The 18,242-nt window shown below is 38.0% G+C and overlaps 2 protein-coding genes across 2 annotated transcripts in view; one reads left to right on the top strand and one right to left on the bottom strand.

The window, feature by feature from the left end:
• utp20 (UTP20 small subunit processome component) overlaps positions 1–18,242 on the top strand; it is a 34,875-nt gene that overhangs the window by 12,788 nt on the left and 3,845 nt on the right. Inside the window, exons 25-56 of the mRNA XM_084112642.1 lie at positions 226–351; positions 468–634; positions 1,405–1,613; positions 1,817–1,960; positions 2,427–2,506; positions 2,683–2,906; positions 2,992–3,136; positions 3,670–3,757; positions 3,847–3,990; positions 4,074–4,127; positions 4,217–4,369; positions 4,507–4,662; positions 4,764–4,904; positions 7,823–7,960; positions 8,066–8,205; positions 8,399–8,487; positions 8,566–8,873; positions 9,637–9,776; positions 10,115–10,271; positions 13,347–13,445; positions 13,527–13,694; positions 13,775–13,941; positions 14,027–14,168; positions 14,625–14,741; positions 14,874–15,044; positions 15,123–15,251; positions 15,480–15,590; positions 15,700–15,779; positions 15,875–15,944; positions 16,755–16,937; positions 17,020–17,151; positions 17,230–17,362. Coding sequence (XP_083968768.1) covers positions 226–351; positions 468–634; positions 1,405–1,613; positions 1,817–1,960; positions 2,427–2,506; positions 2,683–2,906; positions 2,992–3,136; positions 3,670–3,757; positions 3,847–3,990; positions 4,074–4,127; positions 4,217–4,369; positions 4,507–4,662; positions 4,764–4,904; positions 7,823–7,960; positions 8,066–8,205; positions 8,399–8,487; positions 8,566–8,873; positions 9,637–9,776; positions 10,115–10,271; positions 13,347–13,445; positions 13,527–13,694; positions 13,775–13,941; positions 14,027–14,168; positions 14,625–14,741; positions 14,874–15,044; positions 15,123–15,251; positions 15,480–15,590; positions 15,700–15,779; positions 15,875–15,944; positions 16,755–16,937; positions 17,020–17,151; positions 17,230–17,362 — 4,505 coding nt within the window. The remainder of the gene's footprint in view (positions 1–225; positions 352–467; positions 635–1,404; positions 1,614–1,816; positions 1,961–2,426; positions 2,507–2,682; positions 2,907–2,991; positions 3,137–3,669; positions 3,758–3,846; positions 3,991–4,073; positions 4,128–4,216; positions 4,370–4,506; positions 4,663–4,763; positions 4,905–7,822; positions 7,961–8,065; positions 8,206–8,398; positions 8,488–8,565; positions 8,874–9,636; positions 9,777–10,114; positions 10,272–13,346; positions 13,446–13,526; positions 13,695–13,774; positions 13,942–14,026; positions 14,169–14,624; positions 14,742–14,873; positions 15,045–15,122; positions 15,252–15,479; positions 15,591–15,699; positions 15,780–15,874; positions 15,945–16,754; positions 16,938–17,019; positions 17,152–17,229; positions 17,363–18,242) is intronic.
• LOC311081943 (beta-1,3-galactosyl-O-glycosyl-glycoprotein beta-1,6-N-acetylglucosaminyltransferase 3-like) lies at positions 11,116–12,657 on the bottom strand. Its single transcript, XM_084112643.1, has one exon. The coding sequence runs from the start codon at positions 12,556–12,558 to the stop codon at positions 11,248–11,250; it is 1,311 nt and encodes a 436-aa protein (XP_083968769.1). The 5' UTR covers positions 12,559–12,657; the 3' UTR covers positions 11,116–11,247.

Genomic DNA, 18,242 nt, shown 5'->3' with positions numbered 1-18,242 from the left:
TTCTCCAACCTCAAACTTGCCGGTTGGATGCTTTAAACAAGTTTTCTTTAAACAACATTTTCTATTTGTGCAGATTTTTATTTTCTTCTTTTTTGGGGGTTATATGGGGGTATTGATATGATGGCTTTAAGCAGCGCTGTGAAAGTTTTTTTGAACTGCAGCAGCGATGTTCCCCAGGGCTTTGTTTTAGGTCCATAATGATTGTTGATTTGTGGTTGTTTACAGAGAGAATCTGGAGAGACTTCTGGATGACAAGCATTTTAAAGATGAGATTGTCCATTTCAACATCTCAGAAGAAGGAACTGTGGTACTTTCGTCACATAGACCCAAACTCATTCCCATGCTTATGAGGTGTGTTTACACACACAGTGCATATTAATGATATCAGTGCTTCACTGTTGTTTCTTCACTGAACGTGAATGTTATGTGCCTGCCCTGTATTCAGTAGTTTTTATTTATTCTTGCAGGATACTGTACGGGAAGATGTGTACTAAGGTTGGTAGTAAGTTTCAGGGTAAGTCGGGCACGGCTTCACGCTCCTCCATAGTGCTGCGCTTCCTGGCGGCCTGTCAGCCAGAGGAGATGGGCATGTTTATAGATCTTCTACTGGAGCCTGTTCGTCATTACGCTGAAGGTAACTACTTAAAGCTTATTAAAATTATTAAATCCTAACAAAACCTTCAAACATACACGTTATAATCACCTATTAGCAGTTCATTAGATTAAGGGTGTGTTCATACTTGTAGTTTGGTTCTTTTGGTCCAGACCAAAAAAGAAAATGATTTCTGTTTTGCGATGGAACTTATCAAAAATCCAATACAATGCTGTAGGATGGGCTGAATGAGTTTGTTGTATGTGTGTAAATATAATTGTATTTTTAAAATCTGAATCTGAATTCCTCCGTCACACACAAAAACAAAGATCTGCTTCAGATTTCAGTCGAACCACTTTTTCAGGGGTCTCGGTCTGCTTGTTTTGTAAGCACCAAGGTCCGGATGGCAGCGCTCAAACTTATTGCAAATGAACCGCACTAACAGAACAATTGCACAAGTTGAACAAGTTCATTTTAATCAAACCAAACTTGCCAAGTCTGAAAACACCCTGGGTTATTATTTGGACCATTTATGAATTTGATAGAAGACCATAATTGGTTTTAAATTCATGCATTACACTTTAATGTTGTAAAAAATATTTAGGTTTATTTCAGAATTAGAAAACTTAAATAGCTAGCTAACAATAGTGCATTCATGTCCATATATGCAACATACTTGAACTTTAATAAATGGACACTTTTTTTTATTGAGACAAGCTACCAAAAGATTTTGTTTTACTCATTTCCTTTTTTTAAAGATTGGATCAGAAGCAAGCATTGATTTTAGAAAATGAATTATTTGTTGCTTGCAGGAGCGTGTTTGGCTGCGGTAAATCAAGCCATTGGTGAAACGAACCTGTCTGCTGTTCTCCCTGTGGGTCGCCAGCACAGCCTGCTCAACACCATAGAATTGCTCATCAATAAACTAGGCCATCTCATCCAAATCTACCTGCCCAAAGTTTTGCAGATCTTGCTGTGCATCACAGCCTCCGTGTCATTTATACTGGATCACAGAGAGCAGGTGAGCTGAATGCAGAAAACCATCCTCATTAATACTTTTACACTGAGTCTAAATTATGAAATATAAATCTTCAAAGTTAAAGATTAGTGGGTTTTCTTTGTAGGAAATTAGTGTTTTCTCATATAATGTTTTTATTGTGTGATGAGTGAATCTATTTTTGGGGTGTTGATCCCAAGAGCTCACTGTTCTTTATGTTTGTGTAGCTCAAGCCTGGTTGCATCAATCCTCTGAAGAACTTGCGTCGTCTGGGGATTCTGCGCATACAGGACTTCTTTGATGGCTTTGAGTGTTACAACTTCACTGCAGATGAGCTGGACGCTGTTTTCCAAGCTGTGGTGTGGCCTCAGGTGTGTGCATAAAAGAGAAATCTGATGGGATAGCTTTAGTAAATTTAATGGTAAACTATGTAACTTTTGGGCTTCTAGCGGTTAAAAAACAAAACTGCATGCATTTTGTTTTGGTTGTGCTTTGGCTCTACGTAACTGTGTGGATGAATAAGGCTGTCCACTGCTCATAAAACATTCACTACTAGGATTAAGAGATATAACCAGTTTAAATGGACAGGCTCTCAAGCTGACTAGCTGAAGACTTTACTGTAGTAATACCTATTAATAGACATGGTTCTTCCTTGAAAAAAAAATATACACACATACAACCATAATGAAATTAAGCCATCTAAAAATAAGAAAAAGAGCTCATTTTAATTTATAGATCTGATTCGTGTGGGTGCAGTCTTGATATATTTAAATGCAGTTGCAATCGGTATAGATTCAGTAAGTAACCCAGATGACCTGGTTGTGTTTTGTTTATTAGGTGTGTCGTCTGCCCACTGAAAGCACGTATGCACCAACGCCCCTCATGAAAGTCATCCGTGTGTGGACCCAAAACGCTCGGTAAGTTTATTATTAACCATGTGGAGAAGACAGACAGAAAAATTAAGCAAAGTATAAATGCAAGAACCCCCTTTATGTTAAAAATTATTTTTATTTTTACTCTTAAACATGTATGTGCAGAGTTTTTTATTGCAACTCAATCTTATAATATAAATGTTGTCTTTTTACTCTTTCAGATGTTTCCCTTTGCTTGCTAAGCAGAGACCAGGCCACCCTGAGTGTGACGTCCTGCTCAATGTATTTGGTCTGTTATCCTCCAAAAACGTGACTTCCCTCACAGTGGCCATGGTGATTGACATAGCCGAGAGCTTGCTGAGCACTCCAGACTTTGAACCCAAGGAGAATGAGACAGAGTTGATTGTGAATGACTGTGTGATCCCTGAAAGTTGTGATGTATCAGGTACTGAGAGTGGGTGTTGATGATTATATTAGAGGACCCACTATTCTTTGCTTATTTGACATCTCTTTTTCTTTTCTTCGGGTAGATTCTCTGACTGTCGGCTGCCGTCTTCTCCTTCCTCACATCCCAGCTCTGCTACAGTACCTCAGCGGAGTCGTGCGTAACTCTGAACGCCTCAAAAAGAAGAAATTCAGAGTTCAAGTCAGCAAAGAGCTCAACATCCTCTCAAAGTATGTTCCTAAATCTATATATATACACAGGCAGCTTAAGAGCCATTCACAGCAAGGACGATAACTGTTAACAATAAAGTTTTAAAAGTCCCTTACAACACCAATAATGATACAGAGGAATGATATCAGTGGAATCGTTTTCAGAACAATTTTTTTAATAATTCGATGATGATTTGCTGCTCAAGAAACATTTCTTATTATCAATGTTGAAAACGGTTGTGCTGCTTATATTTACTATTCAAAGGTCTTGTATAATAAAAATAAAAAAATTGTTTAAAAAAAGAAATTAATATGCATTAAATTGATCAAAAGTGACAGTAAAGACATTTATAATGCTGCAAAAGATTTCTGTTTCAAGTAAATGCTGTTCTTTTGAACTTTCTATTCATCAAAGAATCAAGAAAAAAAAGAGATCAAGTTTCCACAAAAATATTAAGCAGCACAGCCATTTTCCGCATTGATGACAATAAGGAATGCTATCATGTGCAATGAAGTGAAATGTTCAAAAATGAATAACCTTCGTTGTGTTCCAGGATCAGTAGATTTGTGACTGAAAAGGGACAGAGTTCAACACTAATTGGTTTGCTTCTACCTTACCTCCACAAACCCAAAACTGCACAGGTACACTCCTCATGCCAGTACTTAATGAATATTAATATTTTATTGCTTTAATCTCAAATCATTCTCATTGTTTCCTTGTTTTCTTTCAGGAAACAGAGTTGGACATCCTGGGTACTGTGCAGAACCTGCTGAGACAGTGTTTAGAGCCCAGCTTGTTCCTCAAACCTCTCAGCAAACTCTTCTCCATCATTCACAACAGACTTTCACGTCAGGCTCTGTGTGAAGCATTCCAGGTCATTTTCCGCATCTCCAGCCACTTTAACACCTCTTTAGTCTACTTCAAACTTTTCCCGACTGACCGTATCTCTCCCCACAGACTCTGTCAGACATGGACAGTGAACTGAAGTACATCACAGACATTGTTATTCAGGTGAATGTCCATTGAGGCAATCAGAAACAGCTTTAGTTTTGTTTCTTCCTGTCATGTTTGTATTTGACCCGCTCTCCTCTCTTCTCCAGCTCAACGCGTTTGACAGCCGCCACCTGGACGAGGTTCACTTTGACGTCCGTCTGGTGGCGTTCCAGGAGGCCACCAAGCACATTAAAGAGATGAGTACGCTGGATATGAGATACCTGACTGCTGTCATGCACAACTGCTTCCATTCATTAGAGGTGACCATCAGGATTTGAGATTCTTGTTGTGACATTACTATTAGCTTCGAAGAGCTCTAAAGTTTCTTTTTATGTTCATCTTTTTGTGTCTTGATCTGCTTCGAGTTTTGAATGCTTTTTCTGTGTTTCTGAGACAGATCGGCGACATGTCTCTGGCAGACAGCGCCACCATGTGTTTGTCAGCCATAATAATGCAGCTCTCAGAAGTCGGATGCCCAGAGGCCGAGTACAAAGAGATTGTGCAGTACATGATACTGGATGCCCTGCGAAAGGGTTTGAAGAGCAAGACTGAGGTGAAAACTAGTGACATGTCAGCTTGCATTCATTACAGCACTGCTCTATGAACATTTCACATGTAGTTCACACTTTTATATCTGGCTGTCTTTTTTTGCAGAGTGTACGAAATGAATACACTACGATTCTGGCCTGCCTGGTGAAGACCTTTCCAAACCGACCAGAGTTTCGCGATCTGGCTCAGCTGACAGATCATAATGATCCCGAGTCAGATTTCTTTGAGCATATGAAGCACATACAGGTAACGTCAGGACACTTTAATAAAACTCATCAGTGAGACTCAACTAGAAACATCATAAATTTTCAATTGGGTGGAGCTTGTAAAAAAAAAAGAGTCTCACAGTTTAATGCAAGTGCACTCCTTTCCTTAATGAAACAAGCTTAGCTTTTTTTACTCGCTGCATAATGAGCATACTTTGCAGCTCAAAACAGTTTCAATTCTCAAAACAGTTTCAATTCTCATCATACCAATCCTTATTTAAAATTGATTCCTACTATTGAGGATGCTGTTGCTTTTTTTCAGCAACATTTCTTAAAGCTTGCAAATAAACATGCCCCTATTAGGAAGATTAGGATAAAAAACAGAGACAACCCTTGGTTTTCTAAAGATATAGCTGACCTAATCCATGCCAGAAATAATCAATGGTCAATAGCTAGAAAAACACAGAGTGCTAACGATTGGTGTCTTTTTAGGACTCTTAGAAATCAGTGTACAGCGCTTATTAGAAAATCTAAAGCTGAATACTATTTGGCACAAACGTCAATTAGTTTGCATGACCATTCTAAATTCTGGAAAACTATTAGAGCATTACAAAATAAGAAAGTTAATGGCTTCCCCCACCAGTTGAAAATAGGAAGTGCTGTGATAACAGAGCAGAGGGATATGCTAAATGCTTTTAATGAGCACTTTGAAAAGGCAGGTCATATCTTTGAGAAAACATTGGGTGAAACCTCTATTGTTCAACATAGTTCTCAGGTAGAAACAGGTGAAATTCCCCATGGCGAAACTAACATGCAGGAATCTTGGAATAATCTATTCCTGGCGGAACCTATATTCCAGTCACTACCAGGGGAAGTGGTTGCTGATATTGTTTCTTCTTCGATCCTTGAGTTTACACCATTCTTGGAATCAAAAGTTTTACATGTTTTGCAGAACATTGATTCCAAGAAGGCAGCTGGGCCAGATGGACTTGTTCCTGGTTTGTTAAAAATGGCACTCACTTATATCTTTAACCTGTCCATTTGCACAGATACAGTGCCTATTTCGTGGAAGCAGGCTTACGTCACACCATTACTAAAATCTGGGGATCCATGTGATGCAAATAATTATAGACCTATCTCAAATCTTTCGGTTTTAGCTAAGGTTTTGGAGATTTTAGTGTCTGATCAATTAAAAACTTTTTTGGTTTCACAAAATATTCTTAACAACATGCTATCTGGTTTTAGATCTGGCCACAGCACAGTTTCTGCCTGCTTAAAAGTTATTGATAAAATAAAAAAATATTAAAAAAAACTTAAAAAAATTGATAAAAAGTTATTCTGTATGGCTGTGTTCATTGACCTTACAAAGGCATTTGACACAGTGGACCACTTCATGCTAATCAAAACCTTGTTGAATATTGGTGTTGGTCATAGAGCTGTAAATTGGTTTCACAGCTATCTCTCTGAACGGATGCAAATTGTAAGACATGGGAATGTAACATCTGACCCTGTCGTCCTAAAAAAGGGTGTCCCACAAGGATCAGTTTTAGGTCCTCTGCTTTTTATTATCTATATAAATAATGTTTGTAGTGAATTTAATTACTCACAGTATCATTTATATGCCGATGACACAATTATGTATTCTTGTGCCTCTACACCTGAGACTGCCTGTGCGAATTTGCAGTCAGATTTCGCCTCATTACAATCCGCCTTGTTTGATTTGAAGCTACTTTTAAATGCAAAAAAGACGAAGGCAATGATTTTTGCCCCCGTAGGTACTAAAGTCCCAGTTCTTGCTATTAAGACACTCCAAGATGAAGCTATTGAACTTGTTGATACTTACAAGTATTTGGGTATCTGGCTTGATAAAGGTTTTACCTTTAAAAAACACATTGAAGCTCTCGCTATGAAACTTAAATTCACTCTGGCATTCTTATATAGATTAAAATCTTGCTTTTTTAGGACTATAAGAAAAAGACTGGTTGCAGGCTATTCCTGTCTCAGATAGATTATGGGGATATCATCTATCATTTTGCTTGTCCATCTACTCTGTCAATACTAGACCCTCTTTATCATGCGGCTCTCAGGTTCATTACAAATGCTGGCTATCAGACGCATCACTGCATCTTATACAATATGGTAAATTGGCCGTCACTTAAATCGCGCAGGATGCGACATTGGTACATTTTTATTTATAAAGCGATTTTAGGTATCTTGCCGTCTTATATTTGTTTAAAATTTGTTCGTACCCAAAGTACATATCGATTAAGATCTAGTGATGTACTACTTTTTAATGTACCAAGAATGAGGACAGAAGCAGGAAAGAGGGGTCTGTCTTACTATGGTCCTTCGTCCTGGAATGAACTCCAGTCTGGACTTTAGATTGGTGCGCTAATTTCTTTAGCTGCTTTTAAAAAAAGAATATCTGATATGTGGACAGACATGTGCAATTGCTTTAATTAATGGTGGGTGGATATTGACTTCTAGCCACTATTTCGTTTGTTTATATATTTTAAACTTATTGCATCTTTACATGCAAATATTTTGTAAATTTTGTGTAAATTTGCTTTGTATTTTATATTGTAATTGATTGTCTTGTAACCTATGATTGAACGTGCTATACAGGACTCCCTTGTAAAAGAGACTGTCTCAATGGGACTTTTCCTGTTTAAATAAAGGTTATATATTTTCTACAGGAAAAGGTGTATGAATATATAGCAATTAAATTAAAAATTAAATATATTAATAAATTAAATGCATAAATATAAACTAATGTACTATATAAATAATCTAATTACTATTATATAAAGTTATTAATAATTTAATAATAATTAATTAGCTATTAACTAGTAATAGTAATTTTTATTTATATATGTATGTATGTATATAACCATTGCCACTTTTTGGACTCTTATTTGAAATTGGCTGAGCATAAAACACAGTCTGTTTGTTTTACAGGTTTACAGAAGGGGTCGAGCGCTCAGGAAGTTTGCCAGGCAGCTGACCGAGGGCAAGATTGTGATGTCATCACGGTCCATGCAGAATTACATCATGCCCTATGCCATGATCGCTATAGTTGATGAAAAACTGTTGAAGGTTGTTACTTACTTTTTGATGATATTTTTAACTATTTCAATTGTTCTGTCACCATGCTTCTTGTTTTACATGTTTTTTTAATGGATAAATGATTTGTGTTCCCAGTATGAACCCATGAAAACAGCCGCTATAGAAGTTATTGGTGCCGTGTGCAGACGCTTGACCTGGTCCAAGTACTTGTTCTACATAAAACACTTCGTCCATATTTTACAGTCTGGAATAGCGGAGCAGAAACTGGCAGTCAGGTAAGCTTGTTGCAGTAGTCGGTGTTACATAACGGGGATTTGGTGCACAACGGATCCTGAGCGTGATTGACAAATATCTTATCTTGTAATCCATACTGTCAGGCACACTTACTGTGCATTTGTGCCTTTTCTGTGATGTTCTTGTTCTGTTTATGACGCGGAAAGCCTTTCTTGACTCTTTTCATTGGCTTAGTTTGTTGCTGATTGTTCTTGATGCGTTCCACTTTGACCATGAGACTCTCAGTAAAGAAATGGAGGCGGCCAAAAACAGGAAGACACAAGGTTAGAATATCACAAAAGCCACATTATACTTCCTTTTAAACTACATAGCTTTACTTGACTAATGTGCTCTATCAACAGAGCCCAGTGTTGTGGTGGAAGAGGCTGAGGATGAGGCAGTGGAAACTATGGACACGGATGAAAGTGATGCTGAAGGTGCCATGGAAACTGATGAGGCTGGAGCAGCCGTTTCCACAGCATTAGATACTGAGACTGAAGGCCCTGCCAAACCAAATAAAGGCAAAGAGAGCCAAACGAAGAAGGTGCTTCCTGTTGTCAACAGTGGTCTTCCACAGAGTAACCACGATCTAGAGGCGCTAATTTCCTCTATTCATCACACGGTCACTCAGACCGTCCTGCCTAAACTTCACAAGTGCCTCACTGCGAAGGTGTGAACTCATTTTTCATACTTAATGAATTTAGTTTACAGTTGAGCAAGACTGAAGACTCTTAATGGACTAAATTCTACAAAGTAGTGGCCAAAAGTGATGTCCTGAGGGGATATTTGTTTTTAATGACCCTACAAGTTCAGTTAAACCATCAAGATATGAGGAAAATATTTTGTAGTTTTTAAATATGAGGGAAGAACAAAATACTAAACTTGGTTAAGGTATTTATCTGACAAAATTGTTTGGCAAAAAAGGGCAAACCACAGCTACAGGTTTGATTTTTACAATGCAAAAACAATGCATAGAAAAACAAAATCTCACAGGAAAAAGCATACATTCACTACAACATAATCAGTTATTAACGTTTCATTGGTTCTCTTGTTTTTGCATGTTCATATTTTCTTTGTATGACAGCCTGGCCAAAAATTATGTCTGCATAATTTGGCATGTTTCATTGCGTTATCACAAATAAAACAATTGACTCCAAACACAGCTACGCAATATGCTTACAAAATCGATTTTTTATAATATCTTAAAAAAAAGAGTGAAGATGTAAATTTCCTTTAGCCGGACACCACTATTGGCCACTACTGTAACTAACAATTGACGACTAACAGTTGATTCCATTAGTTTGGTGTTTTTGGTCTCAAGCCCCCAAAATAAATGGCAAAGACAAATATTCTGTTTATAACCACAGAAGTGCTCGCAACTGGAACAAAGTGTTCAGTGTGAACTTATTGTACACCAATGTTTATTTCTGCAGGTTAAGCGAGATGACGAGCACAAGATGGTGAAGTCTAAGGAGGTGAAAGATGAAGAAGTGGCCAGAGTGCCTATTGCATTTGCCATGATTCAACTCATGAAGTCTCTGCCAAAGGATGTCATGGAAGCAAACTTGCCAGGGTATATTTCTTCTCTCATTACCCATTCTCTTAAAGAGGACCTTTATATGCTTTTGTACATTTTCAAATTTCTTTACTGTGTAACAATTCTGTTTGAGCATGAAAAAGGTATGCAATAATGTATATGTTAAAAATAATGTTTTTTGAACATTCAAGCATGAAAACCTATTCTAGTTGACCCCAAAAACAAAATCAAGGTAATCTGGCCTTTTTAATGGAAGTGTCTGTTTGAGTGTGGGAGTGATGGATTAGTGGTGCTGCTACAAATATTCCATGTTTTCTGTAATCGTCACAGCAAAAAATGTGGTAAATGATGGAGTTTGGTGTTTATATATGCAGCATCCTTCTGAAAGTGTGCGTCCACCTGAGGAGCCGTTTCCAGGAGATCCGTGATGTTGCTCGAAACACTTTGGTGAAGATTATAGAGACTCTTGGGCATCAATACCTTCATTATCTGCTCAACGAGATGCAGGCGGTCTTAGTGAAGGGGTATCAGGTAAAATATTGACTTTATTAGCACATGAGTGTTTAATGTAAGACTTTCATAAATTATGAGTGTGTCACTGATGAATTTGATTGAATAGGAGAAATCTTACAAATTCTAAGATTTACAAGTTCTTAGAAATGTAATCTTTGTATACATGTTGGTGTCATACAATTTGGACATATATTTATGTGTACCACTTTGAAGGATCCAACGGAGATAAGAGTTTCAGTCACAAGCTCATTTTAATACTTTTCATTTGTTGAATATTTGCAAAATCCACAGAGAGACATAAAGGGTGGCCAGTAGTAATGATTTACGATTAAAAATGACAATATGGAGATACAAGGTTTCTGTCCTACAGTGACAATATGGTATTATACATGCATTATATTTTAAAATATATTATAATTTTTATGGTTTATTGTAGTCTGATTTAGGTTTTCAATTTTGCTTGAACTCTACTAAACCGCTGCATAGATGCATGTGTGAAGGCATAGGTCACAGCTTTGGAAAACAGATGGATATGATTGCCTTTGCCATTTATCATTAAAAATCGCTGAAATATCTCTAGAATGCATTTTATGTTAGTAATCACTGCCTGTTCATTATTATAACACACTGAAAAAAAACTAAGACCAAAAACGGCCTGACCATCGGCTTGGTGTGTCCTAGCCTTTACCATTTCTTGTGAGACCTTTTCTTTTTTGTACTCTGTTAATTAATTTAGATTTTTCTTATTTAAATTCATTATAATCAAATATTGGTTTATATTAAATATTATGTGAAACACAAAGAAAGCGTCTGTAGAACAAATATTTTATAAAGCCAAACTATTAATTTAATTAAAATTTTATTTGACAGTTTGCATTGTAAAAATGTGACCAGCATAGAAAGTGTAGTATTAAACATTTATACATTTATATATCAACATCCATTTCTTCCTTATTTACAAACATTTTAAAAGTAATTTTTATTATTTTAAACATCATAAAATAATGCCAGATTTTTTAACTGTTAGTAATGATCGACCATAAATAACTTTGTACCTTAAAAAAGCCTCCAAACATTTGATCGCTACATCATCTATTTCTGGATCAAACTTGTTTGCCAAAAGATGACGTTGCCTCAAAATCCATTGCAAGTCCCCAGCTCCATAGACACACACCGCCCGTCTGTGCGTCCCAGTGCATGGTGGGTAGAGAGCCCCACTCTTTAGATCTCCTTCATGGTAGCTCCACTTCACTAGACGAGCAATTGCGTTCATGTCCGATAGATCGTACTTTCTGTTTGGAGGGTTTGATCCTGGTACTGAAGGCATCCGCTGTAATGTAGCCCACATGTGCTCATCTGGACTGTATGTGTCTTTCTCCCATTCCATGAAATCTTGAATCTGTTTGCTTTTAATGATGTGGTCCACAAACTCTCTTGAAACCACAAAGTAAGCATTTCCTGAGAGCATAGGGCTCTGAATTGGCGGGGGTGACTTTTTAACATCGGTCCGAATCACAACGTTCGTAACATTGTGATGATACTGCCAGCGCCAATTTTTAGACTCTACAGTCTCAGACTCCAAACTGTTCTTTCCGTTCAGTTGTTTTAGAATCTGAACCATTTCAGCATTGGTTTTAATGGGGAAATCAGCACCACAGGTGTTGAGCAGATACCTCCACTGGACGGGTGACTTGAGCAGATCCTGCATGCAGTTGATGTCCGCTTGAACTCGAGACCAGGAGGCGTAGATCACATTCTCCAGTTTGCTGGCCACAAACACGTTGGTCAGACAGGACGCAATGGCCCTAACTGCTTCTTTAAAGATCTCAGGAGACCTCTGGTCCACATGAACACAGTACACATTGTCAGGAGTGTAAATAGCTCTTAAGAGCCTTTCAAACATCTCAATCTTCTCATGGATCACCATGGAGTAAGCAATGGGGAAATATTTCTCCTCTTTACTGAGAGAAAGCGTCACAAACCCTCTATCTCGGATGTAGGATGGACAATCCTTGGTTGCGTTGAGATAGAATGACTCGGATAGCAGGGATTTTCTTTTTTTCGAGGCCAGGAGATTCCTGAAAATGTCCTTGTTCACTCCGTCCATGTCTCCTTGGATAATAGCAGAACAAGCCTGTAGTTCTCCAACATCCTGCTTTAATAAGTGATTCAAGACCGGCTCCTCTTTATGAGAACAATTTGTCCCTCGTTCTGGATGGTTCATCAAGAGGACGAACACAGTTGTACTTACAGAAAGGATGGAGATTATTTTCAAAATCCTCTGATTCTTAAATGCCATGTTCATTTCTTTAAGATTATAACCTGCCAGAAACAACTGCTAGGAGAGGAGACTTGCGTTAGTGATGTATAAAACAGCCTCTCTTTTTAGGATACCAGAACTATGTGGCAGGAAGCGAAAGCCAGCAAATCATATACAAAGGGGAAGGGCTGATATTTATAAATTACTAAAAAACAGAGGTGTGGCTATAATCTTCATGGAAGGTCTGATTGTCATTGTCAAGATATTTTGGGAAAAAAAGTGTTTTTTAAACATTGAGAACGATTTAAAGTAAAACACATCATGTGTCTTTGTTTTTGAGACTAACAATGGTCTCGTTGAGGAAGCTGCTTATCTTATCTATTGGTTCTGTAGATTTTTTTTGTAGTCTGTTTGCAGTTGTCAGGGAACACACACGCATATTTTCCTTGATGGTCTGATTGTCATTGTCAAAATATTTTGGGAAAAAAAGTTGTTGTTTTTTAAACATTAACACACACATTGAAAGACCGATAAGTTTTAAAGTAAAACAAAAACTTTTATTTATACAGAACAAAAGGCAATGAAGCGAATATTTGCTGGCAGCTGAGAGACACATACACAAAAACATTATTATTACATATTTACTATACTTATGGCAAAGAATTTCGACCTTCAAAACTTATCAAAATGAATATGAATTTAGATCATAGAGGATTTGTAAGTCATTGACTGTATGAATTGTAATTTTGAAGGTTTTTTTGAATAATTGAATAGACCTGGACCAAACAGAACGAGCGTCATGTCATTGACCCGTGTATAATTTCTCCCTACAGGTCCATGTTTTGACCTTCACAGTGTACTATTTGCTTTCTGTCCTGAAACCATCTTTGAACGCTGGGGATCTTGACCCATGCATGGACATGCTCATCACGGTAAATGGCACCATCAGTATTACGTTGTCAATCATAATTCTGAAACAATTGTACATATTTATTGGCTAACTCTGTTCTCAGATCTTCAACAACGAGCTGTTTGGAGCCGTAGCCGAGGAGAAGGACATCAGAGGAATCGTTTCAAAGGTGATGGAGGCCCGCCACAGCAAAAGCTCTGACTCGTACGAGCTGCTCGGACAGTTCTGCAGCCAGGAGCGCGTCGTCCACCTCATCCTGCCACTCAAGGAGGTAAATGACCAGTGAGCTGCATCTCAACAACAGCTTCATGAGTTCTCAAGAGACTTATCTGGTCTTCATCTTCCTCTCAGGTGCTTGAGAACACGGCCAGTTTGAAGGTGTCGAGGCGAGTGCATGCGGTGTTTAGGAGGATTGTGGCGGGACTTTTGCTCAATAAGAGCATGAGCCCTCAGTCCATCCTACTGCTTTGCCACGGACTCATCAGTCAGAGTCTCCCGCTCATTACCAGCAAGAACAAGTACGTCTCACACACACTCAGAGATGCATTAGCACTGGTTCAAACAGATCTAATTTAAACAATTACACATCCTATATTTACCCAGAGAGAAGCATCGTCCACCTCCAGACCCTCGCCTGCCTCCGCCAAGCTGTTTACTGCTGCCGGCCACTCCTAAGAGAGTAGGGGTGAAAGCCGCCATTAGTAGCAGAACAAACATGCACATCCTGGTGGAAACGGGGCTCAGTGTAAGAAGATATGTCTTGGTTTTTGTTTGACTGCTGGGAGACTGTATGGGAGTTTTCCCATGTGTGTTGGGAAATGGCAACCAATTTAGACTGTTTACATTTATTTTGACTGCGCTACTGAAGTTTGGGGCCTGTACGATTTTTGTTTAAAGGTTTTGAAAGATGTCTTTTTCTCACCAAGGCTGCATTTATTTTATCAAATATACAGTAAAAACAGTAATATTGAGAAATATTACTATTTAAAATAACTTTTCTTTATTTTAGTATCTTAATATGAATATTCCTGTGACGTAAAGCTACATTTTCAGCATCATTACTCCAGTCTTCAGTGTCGCATGATCCTTCAGAAATCATTCTGATATGCTGATTTGGTGCTCAAGAAACACTGAATTTAACAAATATTTGCTTATATTTTGTTGCAATATTGCTTTAAACCCCAACATGTCTCTTACGCAGTTGCTTCACTGTAGTCTGAAGAGTTCAAAGATCAACTCATCTGGCCCGTCAGTAAAGGAGATGTTAGATCCGTTTGTACCTCTCCTCCTGGACTGTCTTAACTCCATGCATGTGAAGGTCTGTACTACTTAATATATATTTGATTCATGTGTTTTATTGTGCATAATCAGTTTTTCCTGCGCCCCTGTTCCTATTTACACCCGTGGTTGCATGAATACAGCAAAAAATTCTGTGTCTTGTGCACATCAGGTGATTACCGAGGCTCTGCAGGCCTTCATCTGGATCTTGAAGTTTCCTCTCCCGGCAGTGGAACAGAATTACGACCAGCTGACCAAGCAGCTCTTTGTCCTGCTGAAGGACTACGCCAAAGCTGGAGCCGCCCGTGGCGAGAACTTCCCCCTGGTTCAGAACTGCTTTAAGGTGCGCGAGACCCTCACCACTTTCACATTTATTACGTCCTCATTTTAAATGTTAAACGTGAAATGTTCTGTTTTATAGGCCATAACTGTTTTGGTAAAGAGTGTGACAAAACGTATAACAGAAACACAGCTGCAAGTGCTTCTGGGATATGCTGAGGAGGACATCTATGATCACAGTCGGCAAGCCACCGCGTTCGGCCTCCTGAGGGTAAGTGAAACCTACTCATCTACTCCTGGTGGGTTTCCTATGGTCATGGAAAACCTGGAATTAGCAGGTTTGATGACCAGTAAAATGACCAGTTCTGGTAATTTTATGGTAATTTACCGGGATTGCAGTGTGTGAAAGGGGCTAGTGAGTCAAACTGACGATTCACTACTGAATCAGTCTTAATCAAAAAGGTTTTTAAATCCTTCTTTGGGTTTGTTTGTCTTGCAGGCGATTCTGTCCAGGAAACTGGTGGTACCTGAGATGGAGGATGTTATGAAAAAACTGGCCAAGTTTGCCATTGATGGGTCAAACGAACAGGTCCGCATGCGCTGCAGACAGGTCAGTCAGGATATTGCAATCTTCATCATCATCATCATCATCATCCAGGTTTATTCTGGTCCTGCTTGTCGTAACTATCATCAGACTGATATCTCTCCTGTGACTGCAGATCTACCTGAAGTACCTGATGGACTATCCACTGGGGAAGAAACTGAGGAAACATTTTGACTTCATAGTTGCTCAGCTTACGTATGTTTTTTAGCATCTGATAAATACCAGACGGATGTGAATTGTTTCCATCATGTGAGGCAAATTTAAAAATCTTTTTTTTTTCTTATTCTCAGTTATGAATATGACACTGGGAGACAGTCTGCCCTTGAATTGATGGCTTACATTTTCCTGAAATTTCCTCAGGTACTGTATCAAAACCAGTTGAAAGGTCAGAGAGAGGGTGGGAATGGTCATGCAATGCTATTATTAAAGTTTTTGTTGAAAGGGTTACAGTTTATTTGGTAACACTTTATTTTACAGTGTCCTTGTTGCATGTACTTACCATAGCAATATCAGTAAATTATGCATAATTACATGCAACTAACCCTCAACCAAACCCTAATTTATTTCTATTTTCATTTTAGTTGGTAATTTAGGTGTAATTTAGGTGTTTATGCCATATCGTTTTTTAAACATGTCTATATAATTTATTAATTTTTATATCATTTTGTTTTTTAGTTCATAAAGTTAAACTAAATGAAAATGAAATGAAAATTTGCATTTGTAACTACATGATAAAATCAGTTTTTTATATTTTGTTTCAGTTGATGTTTATTTTATTTCAAGAAACAATTTTTATTTTTATTGATTTTTTTTTTTGTGTGTGTGAACTATAATAACCCTGAACAATACATTATAAACATTAATGCACATTCCCGATCTTATTGTTCACTGTGCAGAGCAAGCTATTTTATAGGAAAAAGTTATCTTTATGGAAAAAAATAGCAGTGCCTCTGGAACTTAGTTAATTTTTTAACCCTAAATGCCAAAATCTTGCTCTATTCTGGCATTATCCAGTGAAATCCTGCTGGATAAATTAAGGTCCCATTCTACCATTAAATTCTACCTGTTTGACTTGGAAATGCTTTGCATTATGCAAGTAAACTGGCAAAAAGATTCATTATTTTCTTGGCGTTCATGATATTGAAGGATTAATCTGTTCTTTGGTCGCAGGATCTCTTGCAAGAGCACTGCGGTTTGTTCTTTGTGCCTTTGTCATTGGCCATGTTGAACGATGATTCTGCATCCTGTAAGAAAATGGCGGCTCTGGCCATCAAGTCTCTGCTGAATCAGTTGGATTTACAGCGTCAAAATTCCATGTTTAACCTGGTTGACAGCTGGATTACAGACGAGAGGGTGAGCAGGAAAACAATGTTGGAAAAATAAAATACAGTTCTGCTGAAACGTGTTTGGGTTTTAACAGTTTGTGCTTTTGCAGACGGCTCTGCGGAGACTGGGAGCTCAGGTTTGTGGGCTGTTTGTGGAAGTCGAAGGAGAAAAGTTCAGCCGGAGACTGGATGACCTGATTCCTCTCATCGAGAAAGAGATCCGCACTTCCAACTTCGAGGACGTGAGTGCAGAGTTTTATACTATGGAGTTCTTTTGCATGATTTTTGAGTCTGACAATGCCAATGATATGATCGATCAGATTGAGGAAGAGGAGGATGAGAAGGCTGCTGACAGACTTCTGTTCGGTTACCTCACGCTCATCGTCAAACTCATCAAAGACTGCAGCTTTTTGGAGCTCCACAAACCTGCAGACCTGCTCAACAGCATCTGGGGTATGAACACATTCAGAAAGTCAGTGTTTACTCTTTCCCTGCCAGCGTTTTATTTTTAAACGACCTTTCGTGTGGTGTGTAATAGTTGTTTGTGAATGTAAAAGGTCTGCAAAGTTCTATTGATCAGAGTGCAGATAAATTGAGTTATTGTCTCCCAAAAGAAGCAACTGATTCTGAACTGCCTGATTTGAGTCGTCAGTAAATCCAGTCTTACTTCCTAGGTTTGTCACAAATTTGCATAATGCCAGCCTGTAAAATAATAATTTTGTATGATTTAGATATTATGTAATTATTGTACCCTTAATTGATCACACATGTACAATTTTAGTTTATCAATTATTATTATGCACAGTTTAATTGAATAAATATATAAAGGTAATATAAATACGCTTTAGAATCAATAGATAAAGCTTTAAAATGTCTACATGTGAGGTTAAATGTTCAATTCTCTCTATACCTTTATCAATTGTATAAACTAACTTCACAACTTTTACTTGCACTGATATTTGCAAAGACTTTTTATTTTAGTCTCTTTCATAGACTGCAATTTTCTTCTTGCTGTGTAAATTTGTTTAAATTCTTAATATATCTCGTAATATTCTGCCAGAGAGAGAAGTGAATCGCAGTTTCACTCTTTCTCAGCATGTGATTGGTTGTTCGCTACTGACGTCACACCTAAACTCAGGATCAAAGCCTGAGTTGACAGAGAAAGTTGATCAGCATCATGGTACCAACAAGGCCTGATGGGATTGGTCAACTCAAAACTAATCCTGCAACCCTGAGTTTGTTCAACTACCATCATGGTACCCAGGTTTACACAGGTCTTTTTCTTTGCTCTTGTTTGGATTCGGAGATGCTTGTACTATTTCAGAACAGTGTA

Source organism: Abramis brama (genome assembly GCF_963993115.1).
Source record: "Abramis brama genome assembly, chromosome: 4".
NCBI lineage: Eukaryota > Metazoa > Chordata > Actinopteri > Cypriniformes > Leuciscidae > Abramis > Abramis brama.
This window is presented reverse-complemented; position numbering and strand designations above follow the sequence as displayed.

What these genes read in the sequence shown, in the direction of transcription:
- LOC311081943 (XM_084112643.1), bottom strand. Translation starts at nt 12,558, where the DNA reads ATGAACATGGCATTTAAGAATCAGAGGATTTTGAAAATAATCTCCATC.